General features: G+C 33.2%; 2 protein-coding genes across 2 annotated transcripts; one reads left to right on the top strand and one right to left on the bottom strand.

Annotated features, from left to right (window-relative positions):
• Positions 1-375: 375 nt before the first annotated feature.
• Positions 376-7488, bottom strand: LOC131955928 (alpha-latrocrustotoxin-Lt1a-like). Its single transcript, XM_059320248.1, has 9 exons — positions 7366-7488; positions 6816-6939; positions 6081-6194; positions 5373-5740; positions 5013-5117; positions 4550-4604; positions 3623-3985; positions 1400-2506; positions 376-680 (listed from the first exon to the last, which is right to left on the bottom strand). Exons 1-9 carry the CDS (start codon positions 7474-7476, stop codon positions 376-378), a joined length of 2652 nt encoding a protein of 883 aa, XP_059176231.1. The 5' UTR covers positions 7477-7488.
• A 3396-nt stretch (positions 7489-10884) lies between these two features.
• On the top strand, positions 10885-14667 carry LOC131955927 (ankyrin-1-like). The gene has a single exon (XM_059320246.1). It carries the CDS (start codon positions 10885-10887, stop codon positions 14665-14667), a length of 3783 nt encoding a protein of 1260 aa, XP_059176229.1.
• Positions 14668-19246: the final 4579 nt, after the last annotated feature.

Below are 19246 nucleotides of genomic sequence, written 5' to 3'. Positions count from 1 at the left end.
TATCCATTTAAAAAAAAAAAAACTATTATTTTAAAATATATACGATACCCAGACATCAGTCATTAATTCACAACGCAATACGTTTTAACTCTCAAAATATCAGTGTCACACTGTACTATATTTAATCTAACACATGTAAAAACCTAAAAAAATATTATCATGATTTGCGATTAATTCTAAGACATGAAAACGCAAAATACAAAGCCTACTATGTTAAAACACTAATTGTATTTGAGTTAACTACGAATTGACAAATATAAGATATATAAATCAATTCAAAACCCAAAAGGTTATCAGTAAAATAAAATTCTACATATAGGATCAACGTAATCTCAGTCACAAAGAAAGCCTAGATTAGCAGGGAATATTCTGTTTTCAGTTAACCAGCCTATGACCAACAGGCCAGTAGTAGAGTAAAGGTCTAGGACAGGGTAAAGTCTCGTACTGTACTGGGTCAAAACAAAGAGGTATTTTAGACCAGTCTTCTACGGGTAATCTTGATATGGGTTCTTGAAACATCAACGTTCGCTGCAATCTTGGTGGGAGTTTGGTCTGTTTTAGTTTTTCTTCTCTCATAGGTCCAGTCCCAAGTAAGGTGGAGACTTCAATAAAAGCTAGTTTGACCAGTGGCCAGGGTTCTTGAACAGCCGCAGCTAATTCACCACGTATGCTGAGTTTACCTGTTATATTTTTTAAGTACTTGTTTTGCAAGTATCGACGCAAAGTCATCAAGTCAGATTTAAAAAGATATCCAATACCGAAAAAAACATGACAAAGTTAAGTTTCCCATTTTGAATAGCGCAATCAATATTTGACAATACGCACGAATTGTTATGATCATACATATAACCCGATGAAAACCATATATTAATATTAACTGAATGGCTTACCACAATTCCATTAACAAGAAAAAAATTAAAGAGATCGACTTTGGAATCTCGACCTATGGCTAATATTTTATGCATTCTTTTTGTCGCTTCATAGTTAGAATACTCTAGCGGGAAGAATTGTTTAAGTAAGTACCGGTGGTTTTCATGAAAACCATATATTAATATTAACTGAATGGCTTACCACAATTCCATTAACAAGAAAAAATTTAAAGAGATCGACTTTGGAATCTCGACCTATGGCTAATATTTTATGCATTCTTTTTGTCGCTTCATAGTTAGAATACTCTAGCGGGAAGAATTGTTTAAGTAAGTACCGGTGGTTTTCATGAATGACAAGATGTGCGCCCTTTTCTAACAGCTTCTCCACACGCTTTATTTTTTCGACTTCATTTTCAGTAAGGTGTGTACTATGACCGATCGATTCTCGTTGTCCAAAATGTTTAAATCAGCCCCGATAGTAACCAGTGTTTCCAACATTATATCAAAATCCTCGCCCACCGCTAACATACACGCAGTCTGGCCGTCTACATCTTTAACGTTAACGTCAGATCCATTCTCGGCTAGATACTGACACATTTCTAGTCGAATATATGTATAAACTGTATTCCTTTCTCTGACCACCGCATGCATGAAAGCATTTCTTCCATCACAATCCTGAACATTTACATTAGCCCCGTGCTCAACCAACCATTTTATTTTCGGCACGTCGCCAACATCGACCGCGTACATGAGAGGCGTGTGGCCCTTGCTGGAAGCGACATCTAACTCGGCATCAGATTCTATAAATAGACATGTCAAGGAATCCCCAGCACAATGATGCAGGGTTGTCTCGCCGTTATTGTTTCTCAGATTGACATTCGAATTTTTGTCGATCAGAAATTTGGAAACCTGATAATTTGTCGCAGCGAAAAGGGGCGTGTTTCCTGTTCTGTTCTGTGCGTTGACCTTTGCTCCACTCAACACAAGCTGGCGAACGGCCTCTGTAAGACTGTATCGCACAGCTACGTGTAGTGCCGTGTCGCCGTTTCTATTGTGGATATTTATATCGGCTTTATTTTCCAATAAAATGTCGGCGACTGTAAGCTTGTTGTGCTGTAAGGCTATCATTAAAGCTGTCCCACTTTTGTTAGAGACTACGTTACAGTCGCAGTTTTCTTTCAGTAGAAATTTGACAATATTTATGTGCCCTAAACTGCAAGCTATATGAAGTGCATTAATTTCATCTTTATTTTTCATGTTAACCAGACATTTTCTAGGCGTCTCAGTTGCCTTTGACAGTAATTCAGTGACATTTTGCTTTTCTACATCACTGCTAAAAAAGTTGGTATTCGCCCATTGTGTTTCTCCAACGAACACGTCGTCTTTTTGCACACACATATAATCTCCGTTAGATACCAACATGACTACTAATTCTATAATATCTTGTTCGTGTTTAACTGTGCGATGCAAGGTTGTATTCCCTGACTCATCAGACAAGAAAACATTTGCCCCATTTTTGAGTAGGAACTCAACCGCCTCAACGTTAAACCGCAAACACGCTTTCGTCAAAGGTGTCTGGCCAATTTTATTTTTTACATTTACATCAATATTTTGGGAAGTAATAATCCCAAACACATCTGTTTTAAAATATACAGCAGCCAAATGTAAACAAGTATACACATGAACGTATAAGGCCTATAGCACACGTTTACAATTCATGCTCGTTTAATAGATTCATTACTTCTTTTACTTCAGTGTGATTTCTTTTATTATTACTTATTGATCACTCGTATTTATTAATCGCTTAACAATCAATAATCATTTATGTAGAATCAGGTATTTAAAATTGTGCAGTTTTATCAATACACTTATTTAATGTCTGTTTAATGTAATGGTAGGAGCTGATCTTCTTAAATACATAGTCACGTTTTGTATTGCTCCCACTTCAGGGCTACCTTGTGGTTCGATGTACTAAGGCATTAAGTAAAAGACTTTTAAATAAGCGATTATCGCATCATACAACGTAATTGTGAACAAAATATTTAACATTAGTACTAAAATCGCTTGGAAATAAATGTCTAAACGAAGAAAACAGTTTCTTTCTATTCTCCAGGGCCAAACATATATTCATCTTTTAAACAAATAGTAATGATAATCAATTTTTTATCTGCTAATTAAAGGGGTCATCCCTCCGTCACAAAAAGCCATACCTAAAATAACGCCATATTCCAGTCTACACTCCCTTCCTCTCAAAACTATAGTATAATTTTTTTTATAACCGTTTTTTTTTACTAAAATATGTACTGAACTAGCTCAACATAGAATATTTTAATCAATTTCAATTTATTAAAACTGTTTTCTAAAACGCTAAATAACAGCAACATTCAGTTTCTAACATTACTTTTTTAAAAAAATGTAAAAGTGTGACCCTTCCCCTCATCACAGAGCATCATAATATTTCGTACTCCAGTTCCCTCTCCCCTCTACCAGTTTAACATCATTTATAGACAAACTATGTCTCAAAACTCAAAAGCAGCAAAACATTCCATTGTACACTGAATTACTAGTACCACAACACTTACACAGCGCCAACCGCCAAATCTTTCGTAATAAAAAAATTACCAATATTAATGTGAGCAGAAACAATAATTAGAACAATGCTCATTAAGAGTTATATTTATAATTTTAGTACATACATTTTGTTTTTTGCCTAAGTTACTAAACACTTAGCAGAAAACAAGAAAAATAAGAACATTGCCACTCGTCGTCACAAAATTTGCGCTTAAAAGAATACAGCACATCCCCTTTGGCCATCCAGACGACAAATGTCTTTGAAGAGGATTCGCCAGGGCGCTCTGTCCCAACAACCCCAAGACACTTGGCCTTGTTGTTGGACTTGTGAACAACACCCAGCCATGCTATTCCATTATTTTGTTGTTTCAGTGTGATACTTGCTACGTACAGTCCATTAATCGGTGCAGTGAATTCTCCCCTTGCAGGATTAAACACTCCTTCCGTGTTAAGCGAAACGTATTTAAATTTTAGCTTATCATTTCTTCCATCACGGCCACGTAAAGCGATGAATCCTAGAGTACTTTGCCGGAGTGGTTTTTGTTCTTAAAAAAAATGTTTTGTTTTAATAGGTGAAAGGTAATTAAAACTGAAATTACAACATTGAAATGAAAATCACATGATTAGTTGTTAATTAGAGTGATATTGTTGGATCAGCTAGCATGAAAGACAATTTGTTTGTATGGTCTGTTTAAAAATTGAGATATTATGATTAAAAAAAGGATAAAATACGTTTTAATAACAAACTTATATAATTATACACTAAAAGGAGAAAATAAATGTGCGTATAATAGTATGGTAAATAGCAATTTAAATAGAAAATTGTGATCAACCCTAAAAACGAATTAAGCATCCAAAATAAGTCAAATTTGGGGTAAAATTGGATTGTCATCGGGTCTTGACCTACTTGCAGAGTTTAAGAGAAATTGATCTGTTAGAAAAGGTAGAAAAGGTTTCGATCTAGACTGACAGGTAGATAGAGAGACACAGAAAGCAAGTTATATAAAAGCTTGTAAAAGTAGTTTTAGCTACATTATCGTAATCGAAAATAAAAAGGATTACCATTAATTGATAAGATTTTTAAAAAAGAAAACAAAAATTCTACTTACTGAGAGTTAGCAAATCAGTTGTAATTTTCATTAGATCTTTTTCGATCACATCCAGCTTAGCACGAACAATAAAAGAAATCATTTTTAGGATATTTGTCAATGGGTTTGTTATTACTATCTTGCTCATTAAACCTCAGGAAATTAAACAAAAATATATTCATACATTTTTTAATAATGCACTTGTACATTAAATACTAAAGTTAATGTGATAAAAAATATTTTGGTTGTGTTCAGAGCTTGATTTTATATGTAAAACAGCGACAAAAATAGCGACAGAAAATATTGATGATATTTACAAATAGAGTACAAAATATTTACATACGAACAAATGAATAGAGATAAATTTTTAAATTATATAGACCTACGCACACACACACATATTATATATATTGACACTATTTGGAGTGGAAAAAAACATAAATCTGTAAAAGATTAAAACTCTTATATTTATTAATTGTTTTACCTTTGCTCTATTTAGCTCCCTATTTTGTGAAGATTGATTAAACACTTGCATAACTTTTTCTACTGGTGCCAGCCTTTGCTGTATTAGTGTGCACATCAGATTAGTCTGCGACAAATATAAATAGCATTAATTTATTGCGTTTGCCTAAAACCAAATTTATATTATAACAATTCACGGCCACACAATACTAAGTTTTTGAACATCCCATACTAGATTTGTAATAGTGTTGACTATATTATCTCTACAGATGACTACCTAAATATTCTGCATGTCGCTATTTGTAAATTCTTTTATCACATACTTTAAATAAGTTTCCAATTGAACCATATAAAGTATATTGCTAATTAACACAATATTTACATTAATTTTTGTTTTCGCATCGATATTGAAAATCTCATCAGTCTGCATTTTGACATCTTGCGATAATTTGTCTAATTTGTCTTGTTCACTTTGTATTATTTTTCTGATTTCTTCTTTATTTTCTTCATATTCTTTTATGCTTTTGGATAATTTGGATACATTTTCATCTGATTTCTCCCCATTTTCAAATAAAATTTCCAATTTTTTGTTAATGTCTTTCAGTTTTCTATCTTGTTTCTTCGTAACTTTTTCTGTTTCGGCTTTTATGTCAGCTATTTGCTTGTAGAAAATTTTCTGAAGTTTGTTCAAATCTGATTGAACACTCTGAACCACCGTCTCAACATCACTCAACCTTATGGAATCTACACCTGGAAGTGAGAATCAATGATACATAAGTCAAGAGACATCTATGGAATGTTCGCCTCTTTTAGAATTAGCCATGAACAACATTAACCTCGCCTTTTTGAGACTAGCCTTGGCTACTCAATTTCAAAAATAATCATAAAATTAACAGTTTAGTCAATAGCTTATACTGGGCAGTCATTTGTATTAGTTTTAACAGACAGAAAAACTATATCACATTGGATATAGTTTTAACAAACTAGAAAGACATATCAGAACAGAAAAAATTGCTGACACTTGATAAAATTTAAACATACTGTAAACACACTTCACTACAGAGACACTAGGTAGAAAAGAGCAGCTCACTTGATAAATTGGGGTCCTTTTGTTGATGTGCTTTAACGTGTGAACCTGTCATTAACCCGGATGTTCTTGTAGCAAATTGCAGCTGGTCATTTTCTAAAGATGCAGTTTCTGTTTCTATTAATGCACACATTATTAAAATATTAAAAAACAATTGTTGAATTATTTTGTAAAATGAAAAAAAGCAAACAACCAAATTTTGTTAAGTCGCATGATCAAAAGTTAAAGGAATATTGCAACTACATTTTAATAAGTTTAAATTGAAATTTGTTACCAACAACCTTGATTTTTAAACATAATTTTTCTTTGCAACTTATAAATAAGCCAAAGTCAATCAACAATATTAGAGTATTAAAAGTTACCTATTCTGTACTAAATTGATTCTGAAAATAGTTTTCTATTTTACTTTACACATAAATGGATTTTTGAGTGTAGGTAAGGAAAACAAGTAAATATTCTTTCATTTATTTTCTTTCTTTATTATTATGCAAATTGGATCTTATCATTAAGAAATGAGTCTTGTAGATGAGAACACACACAATGTAATTGATGACTATGCAAGAGATAATTACTTACTACCTTATTTTTATTGCATATTAAAAGACAATATTGGTTGGTCACTTGATTATATAAATAAAAAAAAAATTAATTATCTACTATATCTGATGGTTTTCATCTAAGTAATAAACAGTGTGTATGTCATATACTAATTTTAAAAATTCAGTGTAACTGTGTTACCAGAAAAACCTTCTGATTTCTGGATGAGCAAAGCTGTTGATGTGTCTAAAGAAGTGCAGATATCTAGAAACCCTTCCACTGAGTTATCTCCTTTACTTATCCACTCTCTAGATCTGCCCTCAACCTAGGGATGTAAAGTAACATATTTTTTCAGAAAAAACGTTTTAATAACAAGCTTTTCTGTAATAATGCAATAAAAAGGAGAAAATAAATTATACACTACTATTTAAATAACTATAAAGAAAAGCGTGGGTACCTTTAGTTTCTATTGAATACCTTTACTAATATTTAGTTGAAATCTTACAGAGTTGAAACATATATTTTTACAAAAAATATATATTTTTACAAAAAATATATACTATAACCAGTGTTTGTTTCCCACGCCCAGGAAAGTCAAGACCATCCCCCAAAAGTTTAATGGCCCTCCCCCCCCCCCCTAAAAATGCCTGAAAGCAATTCTCTAACTAACCTTTAATATCCCTTAACTGCGACAGTGAGATCATGTGATATTTGCAATATAATTTCTATGTAAATGTCAAGTTTCCATTACCTGCATCACGTGATCAGTAACCTTTGCTTTTAGATGTTTCTGTTCTTCCAACATGGCTTCGATCCTCTGATTGATCAGCACAGTCTTCCGTTGTAACCCAGAGTTCGACATCTTAAAGCTTCAATAAAATATGGCAAACGTTTACATTTTATTCATATTAGGTTTGAATTGATAAAATATTTAGTCCGATTTTATGTGAAATTATTTTAAAAAATCGATATTTATTTTACGATTGTAAATGTATATTCGAGGGTGGACTGGCAATGTCCAAGAGGCCTGGTGAAATTGAAAATGGGTTTCCCTTTATCTCTGATGGAAATTTTCAAAGTGGATCTTTCTTTCCCCCATCAAAACCTAAGGACCGATGCCTACATAGAAGCCACTAGTCTCTTTAAAAAGTAGAATATAGGCCTAGAATTCTAACAAGTATTTTTTTATTGGACATAAAACCTTATGGATGATGCATTCATTAAATTATGAATATAAATATCTAAATATCAGGACTTGGTGTAATAATGTTTATTTTAAATTAGGCATCATTTTGACTACATGGTCTCTAATTTTGTCATTAATTAGTTCACTTAAAACTGGTTTCTATTGAATTAAGCGTGAAGGCTTCTTCAGTGTGTGCTAAAGACATTCAGGTTTACAAGAGATTGAAGAGATACTTGTTTTAGGCCTATTTCAATTTAGAAAATGATTTCTCAAGAGCTAATAGTGTACATTTTATTTTGTCGAGTAAAAGTATTTTAGTAACATTTTCCTTGTAACGTTTAATTACATAGATTATACTCACTGTTACCTATCTTAATATAGTTTTAATTTTCTTGACGTTTTCTTGATTGTTCAGCAACCTTTAGACAAATAACTCTGGAAATTCCCGTAAAACTGAAAAAAAAAAAAACAACTTGCTAACACTATTTTTAGAATATTTTCATTTACACAGGGAAAACCCTATTATTTTATCTTTAAATTAGTTTCACTATTCTGTCGTTATATCTGTTTGACAAGAACGCACTACATTACACACAAGAAGAATAAAAGCTATGTCAGGCAACTATTAATATGGCCGCCCCCCCCCCCCCCCCCTCTGTCCTGCTCATGTAAACCCAGTGTAAGTAATATACTTCTATAGAATCTCGTAGTAATCAAATGAACACTTGACATGATGTTATATAAACCTGCTGTTTACTACGTCATCAAAAAAGCTCATAAAACTGCAATAAACATCACGTGATATGTTTACTGATGAACAGCGTAGTATAGGTGAAACATCCGGTTGGTTGTTATAATTAGAAACTATAACTTACATTTCCTGGGAACCTCCATCTGGAAATTAAAGCGGCATTTTTTGTAATTACAGCATCAGCCAGCAGAACTGTGCTTAAAATAATTGTTGGAAGCGTAGAGTCAGTGCTTGAAACAACGTATATTTTTTTACAAGTGGTAACTATTTTGTTTCTAAAATTCCCTTTATACATGTTTTTTTTTCCTGTTTAATTTTAAAATTCTTTCTTCTTCTCTTCTTCTTCGTTCTTAATTGTTAGTGTTGAAGGGGATCGAGATTTATCTGCCAGTGGGTTTGAACTCGAGACTTTGTTCGAATTTATCAACCATGAGCTTTTTGCCGACTCGACCACGCCTCCAACACAATTAAGCGTTACGTGTCAACTGGTTATGCGCCATTGAGGCCATTGACTCCGATTTCAGCCTGCTTTTCTTTTTGGATTTGCTTCCATAGCCTTTGTCCAACCAAGAACAAACTACAAGGCAGCAGTTGTTTAATTTTGGAGTGGTCTCTCCTAGAAGAGCGGCTGTCCCCAGCTAACGAGCCTCATCTGCCCGAGGGTTCGAACTCGAGACTTTTCGGTTTAGCAACCATGAGCTTTACCGACTCGACCACGCCGACCCCCTAAAATTCTTTCAAGTACAGATATTTACTTAAAAAAAAATAAGTTTAATATACCATAGCTTTAATTATTTTATTCATTCAATTAAATTATTCTCAAACTAAATTTTGTTCCTTTAACAAATTCGATGCAATATATTTGTATCATATAATTTCATATTTTAAATACCTGTAACTAAATTTCCAACATTATTTACTTCCTGTTAGAAGGTCATACAGGTAACACTTTTTTTGAGGAGATAAGCGATCAATGTAAAATCATTTCACTATAATGTAATCTCTTAGATATCTTTTTAGACATTTTTTATGTTTCGTTTATTCTTCATGTGTTTATTATCTGTATTTTTATAGTCTAGGATGTGGTCGTCGTATACCGGGAGGAAAGAACATAGTGTGTAGCGTCAACACGTAGGTAAGATACATTTTAGATAATTGTTAAAATACCATAAGAGCTTTCCCAAGATGAATGTTAAGGTCTTTAAAAACCACAAAAATTGACATCGGACAATAGCGGAAGACAAAAAAAAAAACGCAATGTATGTAGCAATTAGGATAATACACTAAGCAAACTTAGTCTAGAAACTTGTATTTTCTTAATTTATCTGGAATTCCCTTTATTATCCATGCACTTCCTCAAGTTTTAAACGGAACCCCTATATCGTGCCAGACGTACATACCTTTCGTTTAGATACTAAATTACAATAAAAATAAAAGTCATCATAATATACCTGTCACGGATGAAATTATATAGCTAGGTTTATTAAAATATGAATCTGTTCCCTTTTTAAATGTAGAATAAAAAAAATATAAATGGTTATTATTAACAAAAACGGTGTCATCTACGATTATATTTATTTAGTTCGCCCTCTCTCTTTCTTTCTCTCGTGAATTAAATTTTTTTTCTTTATAAGCAGATCATTTAATAACTTAAAAAAAAACATGCACTAGGCATAAAATATTAATCTATGAAATCTTTTGTTTTATTATATACAATCTGTGAAATTTGTTTTTTTTACCGAACGAACTAAAGGGTTTATTTATCTCGAAATATCAGCAATTGTCCTAATTCAGAAAGATAGTTAACAATAGATTTAAAAAAAATTATATTCACAATTTTAAAACTCGAACGAAGTAGATATACAGACTGTAAATTTATGATAAGGCGTTTGTATTCATCGACAACCCCCCACTCCGTCTACTGAAAATGGTCTAAAGTTGTTTTGTATTGTGTCAAATATAAGAACAAATTGTATGGAGAAACTAATGACATCAAGAAGAAATAACACATTTTTAAATTATTAAAATCCTAAAATCACATCGATCATATATAACACAGAGAGATACATTGTAACTTAAGATGATATATCAGATTATAAACATTTAAAATGGGCATTGTCACACATAATTAAAAAATAATTACAACTTTATTTAATCATTATTAATAATGTGTTGTATTTGGCGATTTCAGATGCGGAATTTTTCATAAACTTTGAGAAGAATTACTCATAACTTTGGATATTTATGTCAACATAAAGCATAGAGAAACCATATTCAGTAAATGAGTGTAATATTTTAAACATTTTAAAACAATTTAATAATTAATTACAAAAATGAGTCAAAGAAACTATGGAAGAATTGTAAAGGATGTGTTTAACAGCGCTAGAAGTGGAAGGAAGGGTTTGATAGACAAAGATGACATTAACTGCAGAAACATGTATGGAGTTTCCGCGCTGATGATGTCTGTTATGCAAAACAACATTTTGGCTCTAGAAACTTTAATATCTGCAGGCGCTGATGTTAATTTGACGCGTAACAATTCAAGGTATATCACAGCTCTTACGATAGCTGTGGAAAAAAACAGAGTTGAATGTGTTAAAGAACTGGTCAGGGCAGGAGCTTTCTTTACGTGTGAGCGAGGGTTGGAGGCTTTAAAGATGGCGAGGGATCAAAACTTTTTAGATTCTGTTGTGGAAGGGGACAAAGTACTTAACTCAACGTCTCACGAACAGGACGAATTACTAAGTCCAACGTCTCACAAAAACAGAAACGCATTTATAATAGCATATGAAAATGAGTGCTTTGATTTGCTTGTAGATTTAATAAACAGTGGCATTTCAACAAACATTGCAAAGTTAAAGTTTGAAGATTTCGCTAGAGAGGAAGTTTTTAATGTACTGACTAACTCACCTAAAATTGATATTAATGGACACTATTGGGAGGGACAAACTATGTTAATGAAAGCTGTTCAAACAAACGCAATAAATATTGTAAAAGCTCTTATAGAAAAAGGAGCTAATATCAATCATGCAGACCTGAAAGGAAATACAGCTCTTCATTTTGCCTATGGGGGAAAATCTGAAATTATTTCTCTACTTCTGGCATCGGGAGCTAAAGTTGATGTCAAAAACTCAGAAAATGAAACACCTCTTCATGTTGCAGCTAATACATCAGACACAGAAATGATGAGTATTCTTATTGATGCAAAAGCAAACATTAATTGTTTAGATAACGATAAAAAAACACCACTGGCTATCTGTGTTGAAAACTATTTATACAATGGTAATAAAAATATAGTTGGCCTACTGATTCAAGCTGGGGCTGATGTTAACATAGCGGAGGCACAATGTTATTATCATGGCACACCAAGTCTCGATAAGACTATTTTACAAGAAGTGAAAATCTTTGATCAGGATTCACGTGTTAGAATGGTCACACCATTACACATAGCAGCACGACTTACAGGAAATATTCTAAGAGAATTACACATAAGAGCACGAAAATGTGGGTTTGTCATCACCCCTTCATGCATGCCAGCAGAATTATCTCTTCAAAACAAATCACTAAAATCATTTGAAATTGTCAATATACTTCTTGATGCAGTGGCGGATGTTAAGGCAAAAGATGGGAATGGTAGGACGCCTTTGCACATTGCAACGATATATGGGAATTTCGAAGTGGCGAAATTATTCTGTCAGGTCGGTGCTGATATAAACGCTGTGGATAAGTATGGAAGTACCCCTCTTTTTCTTTCGTTACTTTACAAGCATAAAGAGCTATCCAAATATTTGATGGAGTCCGGGGCGGATGTAAACTTGATGAGTGAATCTCAATGTTCGCCTCTACACGTTGCTGTGTTAAACAATGACACAGAGCTTGTTGAATTGTTGATTAAACATGGAGCTTTATTCGATAATTGTGGAAAATCTGAGTTATTATTGTCTCTCAAACAAAAAAACTCAGACGTATCCATTTTCTTACTTGAAAATGGCGCTAATGTCAACGTCAAAGATGATACTCAGACGCCTGCATTAATAATAGGTTTAAAGCTTATGAATTTGGACAAAAAGGAAGTTTCACCGTATAGCTATCCTAGATTGATTGAGCCATCTTTATTTTTATATGGACGTAAACGTACGTATTGTTTAGATACTGATGAGGACTCAACGCCCACAAAAGTTTTTGTCACTGATAAAGAAAGTATAAAAATAAAACCTCTAATCGTGTCTATGCTTCAGCACGGTGCTAATGTTTCTTTAGCTGACCAGGAAGGCAACGCTTGTCTACATGTAGCGGTTGAACTTCGTAACCAAGATATTTTAGAGTTGTTGATTCGTTACAATGCAGATGTAAACCAACAGAATATAAAGGGCGAGACGCCCCTAATCAAAGCTTGTAAGAATGGCTATCTTGACGCTGCCCAGTTGTTACTTAACGCAGGACCGAATGTGTTTTTGGTTGATGAATTAGGAAATACAGCTTTGCACTATATAGCAAAAAATAGACATGAGTTACTCCCCTTAACTGAAGCCATTTTATCCAGCAATCGAGGACCATGTAACCAGCTCAAAAAAGATAATACTGAGAATTATTACGATGATACCATTAAAATTGATTCAAAGGAATGTGCTAAATCAATTGAAACCGATGCTTTCACAGACAGTTTTATTAACATGAAAAATAACGAAGGAGAAAGTGCCCTTCATATTGCTTGCGAATTAGGGCATACTGAAATAGCCAAACTATTAATTTTAAACAACTGCGACATAGACTGTACCAATACCTCAGGAATAACGCCTCTAATGATTGCCACACAACATGTATCTACATATATTGCTCAGATTTTAATCGAGAAGAAAGCAAACATAAACATTCGAAACACAGAAGGCGAAACGGCGCTACATTTTGCAGTGAAGAATAATAATTTCCACATTGTGTGTACATTACTTGAGCAAGAAGCTAACATAAATGAACCAAACAATGCAGGACAAACTCCACTTTTCTTTGCATACAATTGTAAGATCACAGAATATCTTATTGAAAAGGGAGCTGAAATAAACCTTCAAGACAAAAGTGGAGAAACCGCTTTGCACTTAATGGCCAAAAGTAAGGAATACGCCGTGTATATATTATTAGAACATGGCGCCAATCCAAATATTTCAACGCACGAAGGACAAACACCTTTAATGTACGCTGCGAATAAAGTCGACTTAGATCTAATGAAAGCTTTAGTAAAACACAGGGCTGACGTCAACAGTCTAGACTGTAATGGAAGGAATGCTTGCATGCATGCTGTTATGGGTGTTAAAGGCAAATCTAGCTCGTATCTTGAGTACGGGGAATATTTTTCAGTAAAAGGCAGTCTCTTTAAAATGATTGAAGTACTTGCTTTAGCTGGCGCTAAATTAAATTTATTAGACAACGAAAACCGGTCCCTTATAGTATACATTATTTTAAATGTTGAAAATTACATTAAAAAGGCTTGTATTGAAGAGTTTCTTAAATATTATGTTGATCCTGTCATTCATGAAAATCACAGATATTTATTAAACGAATTTTATCTGTGGGAGCGCTGGAAAAATAATTTGGATTTATGTATGCATAATATTCTAAAAGATGGTTCATCATTGCTTTTTCAATTATTCCTAATTAATGGAATTGCTTTAAGCCATACGGCTAACATTTTCACATATTCTTGTAAATCAAATATTGCCTGTGCCACTAAGAACCTAAAGTATAATTTTGTTAGATTCTTTTTGGCCACCGGTTATATTTTTAAATCTGATGTAAAGTGCCTTTGTCGTAAGCTTCGTTTTAAAGACGAATCTCATGAGTTAGCATTTGCCAAAAGAGAACCCTGGCCACTGGTCAAACTTGCTTTTATTGAAGTCTCCACCTTACTTGGGACTGGACCTATGAGAGAAGAAAAACTAAAACAGACCAAACTCCCACCAAGATTACAGCGAACGTTGATGTTTCAAGAACCCATATCAAGATTACCTGTAGAAGACTGGTCTAAAATACCTCTTTGTTTTGACCCAGTACAGTACGAGACTTTACCCTGTCCTAGACCTTTACTCTACTACTGGCCTGTTGGTCGAAAACTGGTGATATGAAAGCTGTAAAATAAATGAAAATAATTATTGTTGCATTTTATTTTCAGATTTATAATCTGCATTATTAAGCTGTTATTTACATCTTTATAATGGTATGTAAATAAAAGTAAAGTATTTTAAAGTTTAACACACTGCTTTAAACATTTAAACATTTAAATATTTTAAACATTTAAGAAACATGAGCAAATTATTTTTCAAATAGGCGCCAAAAAGATAGCCGTAAGTAATACATCATTTTGAAAATTTCAGTGCATATAAAAGAAAATAGAAGTACAAATTTTGAATTTCAAAATAATATGAATATTGCAACAGATTATATCTAATAGTCCTCATGTTTCGCATACAAATTCGTTGCATTTCGTGTTTTCGGTTTAGATGTGTTGCCAAATAGTTTAAACCTCTTGTATATGTCTCTAAAGTTAAATATAATTTTTTAAAAGTAGGCTACCGACATTGTGTGCAGGAGTTGTCAAAAATGTATATAATTTGTATGTGTTTTTAATTATATTTCATGCAATCAGTCTTCAATGTTATAAGTATATTTATAATAATTGTCTTAATTAACTGCATGTTATTGTCATGTGGTCTACATGTGTACTTTACTGTAATAAGTAAGCCGTAGAAGGCGAACTCTAAATTGTAATACAGAATAACATTGCATGTTACTTTCAGTGGAAATTTTTGTTAACTGTTTTAAGGCAATTGCATAAAAAAAGGAATTTACTTCGATTATTTAAAAAAAAAAAGCCTGTACTTTATTTTTAGGTAATACAAAATTATTTTGGAATTTTATCGCTGTACTACCCACCTTGTGTTTGTTTTATAGTACTGAAAATGGACACAGTTTTGTAATTTTTCTTTTAAAATCATTTTTAGATAGCAAATCAATTTTTTATGAATATCAAATTACAAATACATTTTTTAATTGGACAAAATTTTTATTGATTTTAAATTTTTCCATTTACATTGCTTACATTTTATTTTTAAATGATGTTATCTTATGCTTTTGTTGTATTGTTGGTATTTTATCGTTTATCATCTAGAAAGAAAATTATGAGTAATATAATAAATAGGATATATAAAATAAATTATAGCATATATATATTCTTTTAAGAAACTTTTTAAAATGTATGCAGCCTCATATGAATATATAGAGCAGCTTTTACATAAAATTATCAAATAATCACTAAAAATATTCCAAGCTTCTAGGTTTCAAAATCCATTTAATCTAGATTAAATCTATAGTGTCCATTACATATATGATTTTTTTTTCTTTGGTAATTTTGCTTAGTTTCACTAGCAAAATGTTTTATTGTATTCTTTTTTTTCTTAAAATTATAAAAGAAAACAAAAATAAATGATAAATTTGGTGTACGATGTAGTTGATTGGTTGGAAATAGAATTGCGGTGTGTGTGTTTGTGAGTGTATGGGGGGGGGGGGGAATAATAACGATGATGATAACACAATAAAAACAAAAGAACAAAATTAACTTAAATTAATGTAATTTTTAACGACTAACGATTCTGGTGCCGAGTTAAAAGTAGGACGTTGATGTTGGGAACTAAGGACAACCTTAGGTTATTGGAGGTTAATCAGCACTGTTCTATGGGTGGTACATTGAAAACAGCTCCTGCGTTGTTTTCACAACTGTACACAGTTCATGCATTGGTCAATGGACGGACTGTTCCATGTGTTTATGCTTTACTTCATAACAAAACAAAAAACACACACAGCACTCTTACAGCAACTAGCGGTCATGAATACAAATCTGCAACCAATTTCTATTATGGCATTGAAATGACTGTGATAAAAAGTGTTTAAAAGGGTATTTCCAGCCAGTGAGATAACTGGATGCTTTTTCCATCTTAGCCTAAACATATACAGAAAAATACAGGACTCAGGTCCCCAACAACGTTCCCAACTTGATAGTGAATTTGCTCTCAAGCTCGGAATTCTACCCGTGTTGGCTTTTGTGGCCATGAACACATTATTTATGCCTTTAATAAACTATCGGAAATTGTCCCCCTTGAAGCAATGCCAATAGCAGACTGTTTCGAGGACTAATATATTGGCAGACATTGTACACAGATAAATAATTCAGGTCACTGTTTACCAAAATAGAAAGAAAAATATATTGATAGCAGCGCTGGAATTTCAACTGTTGTTAAAATATTTGAATGATCCCACCATGATAGAGTATTTGTGAGGCATCGCATAATAATACACTGTTTTTTTTTCTAATGTTTGTTTTGTTTTTAATTATCAATTTTGGTTCTCATCATCTTTAGTTTTTCGTTAGATAAACCTCAATTGGGGGGGGGGGAGGTTGTCCAGGGGGTTTATATTGCGGGGGAGTTTTGTCCAGGGGTTCTTGTCGCGGGAAGTTTATGTCCAGGGGGTTTATGTCGGGGGGGGGGATTATGTCCAGGGGTTTTTGACCGGACACCGGACAATTGCGGGTGGGATATGTGTCACATGGGTATTTGAATGTCTTTCACGTGTTTAATGTTCAGAAAAGTTTATAAAAATGCTTGCATTTTGTGTATTGCTTAAGCTCAATCACTTTTTAAAATAGATCCTCTCAAACTGCTTTAATCAATGTCGTGCAAATATAACAGACGTTACATTATACAAAATGTAACGGCGTGGCCTAAGCGGTAGAGCGCTAGGCTGCTAACCGGACAATCTCAAGTTCGAATCCGTGTTCAAGTACGTAGAACGTTCATGGATCCACCCAGCTGTGATGGGTACCTAACCCAATATTAGGGAAAGTATAGGCGGCAGAGCGTAGTCTTGAGCACACTATTCTTTCAAAAGCCAAGGTAACATAAACAGGTGAACTCTACTTCACTTGCCCCACGGACAAATATAAAATATATATACCAAAGATTGCTGTGGATACCTTATCATTATACAATCCAGTTTTTTGAATAAACATGCGTCTCCTTTAGTATAACGTTTTCAAGATTTATATTAACCCATCGCTTTAAGGTCAATCAATATTTCCAATCGATCAAATAGAACGGGAATTTAATCGATATTGATGGAGAGATCCCAGCCGACCATGGGAGTTTTCTTTGTTTTTTTTCGATCACCAATAACACTTCTTTTTATCAAAAAGTAATGAAGGTAGCTAATGTTACATAATGCAGTGGATGTGCTGGCCTCTGTTTGACTGATGTGATCGATACTACAGCTAGGCTGTTGTTTAGTTGCTGGAAGACTTGAAGCTGTGTGAGCTGGGAATTCATGTGTCGACTTTATATCTGGGTATGTGTTTTCTACGTGTTTAAACTAAACATTGTAATGTATTTGCTGAATACATTTTCACTCTAACGTCATGACAGAGAATCATCCTCTTTATCTTCTTTTTTAATTTAGTGCCTAAGACACATGGAGAGATGAAGTAGTGTTTATCTGTTTTAACGACTTCATCACACAAGGAGATAGTGTGGTCAGCACTATGCCCAGCCGCCTTTGTTCCCCTAATGTGAGTCAGGTACCCATTATGACTGAATGGATTCATGGATTTAATACAGACTGGAATCAGGGTCCGAACTCGAGAATTTCGGGGTAGCAGTCCTGAGCTCTAGCACGCCGCCCAAAGATAACATAGAATATGGTGATACATAAAGTTTATATTTATTTCTTCATATTCTAATTCAATAGTCACATTATAACTGAGTGATAAAATATATTTTATTATATGTAGTGCTAGATATTTCTGTAAAAATTGTGTACGTTACGATATGTAAAAAATATCGCCACAACTCCATATTTCACTATAAAAATCTTTTTTTTTAAATTTCATTTAATTTAATCCTCTCCTCAAATAAGTGCCATCCTAATGGGTTCTACGCTTGCTTTAATTAATTGCTTAATTCTATAATTCTGAATATAGATTCCGAATGTATGCTTGAATTTATGTAAAATCTATACATTTAATGGTGTTCGGATGCCGATTGGGGAACTTGCCCGTGCCGTAAACGCTTCATATTTGGCAAGCAATCTCATCGGGCGAATTGAACACGGTGAAAACTATCGGTCTGACTTAATGTCTTCGCCGAGGGCAACAAAGTGACCGCGACTGACCAGCGCTTTTTGTAAACAATATGTATCCAAACGAAATTCTGCTCGACGACCCAGACTGATATTTTGTGACGTCATAGGCCGATCCCCAGGGATAAGAAAAAATTGTGTGTCCTTCGGGAAAACCTCGAAAACCCGTTACAATAAATGACTGTTTTTCGTTTTATAAACATTATAGTTTATTTGAAAAATTAAAAAAATATTTTAATTTTTTTTTGGATGCATCTCGGTAACTGAGTTAGACATTTGGAAAAACTGCCTTCAAAGTGACCATATAATTTTTTATTCGAGCTTTTTGCAAGGGAGGTAAGTTCCTCAAATGCTAACATTTCTCAGAGGAGTTTTATACTAATTTTGGGGAAACAGCTATCGCTTTTTACTATTCAGTAGTTATTAATTTCAGTACAAGTAAAAATACTTATCAATTTTAATCATAAACATAAATTTGTATAATTAAATTAAAACAATTATTGTATTATTCGACATATG

Source organism: Physella acuta, unplaced genomic scaffold (genome assembly GCF_028476545.2).
Source record: "Physella acuta isolate Inbredline_101_S28 unplaced genomic scaffold, ASM2847654v3 ptg001116l, whole genome shotgun sequence".
In the NCBI taxonomy this organism is placed as follows: Eukaryota; Metazoa; Mollusca; class Gastropoda; family Physidae; genus Physella; species Physella acuta.
Note: the sequence above shows the minus strand (reverse complement) of the source record. Positions and strands in the feature narration are given on the sequence as shown.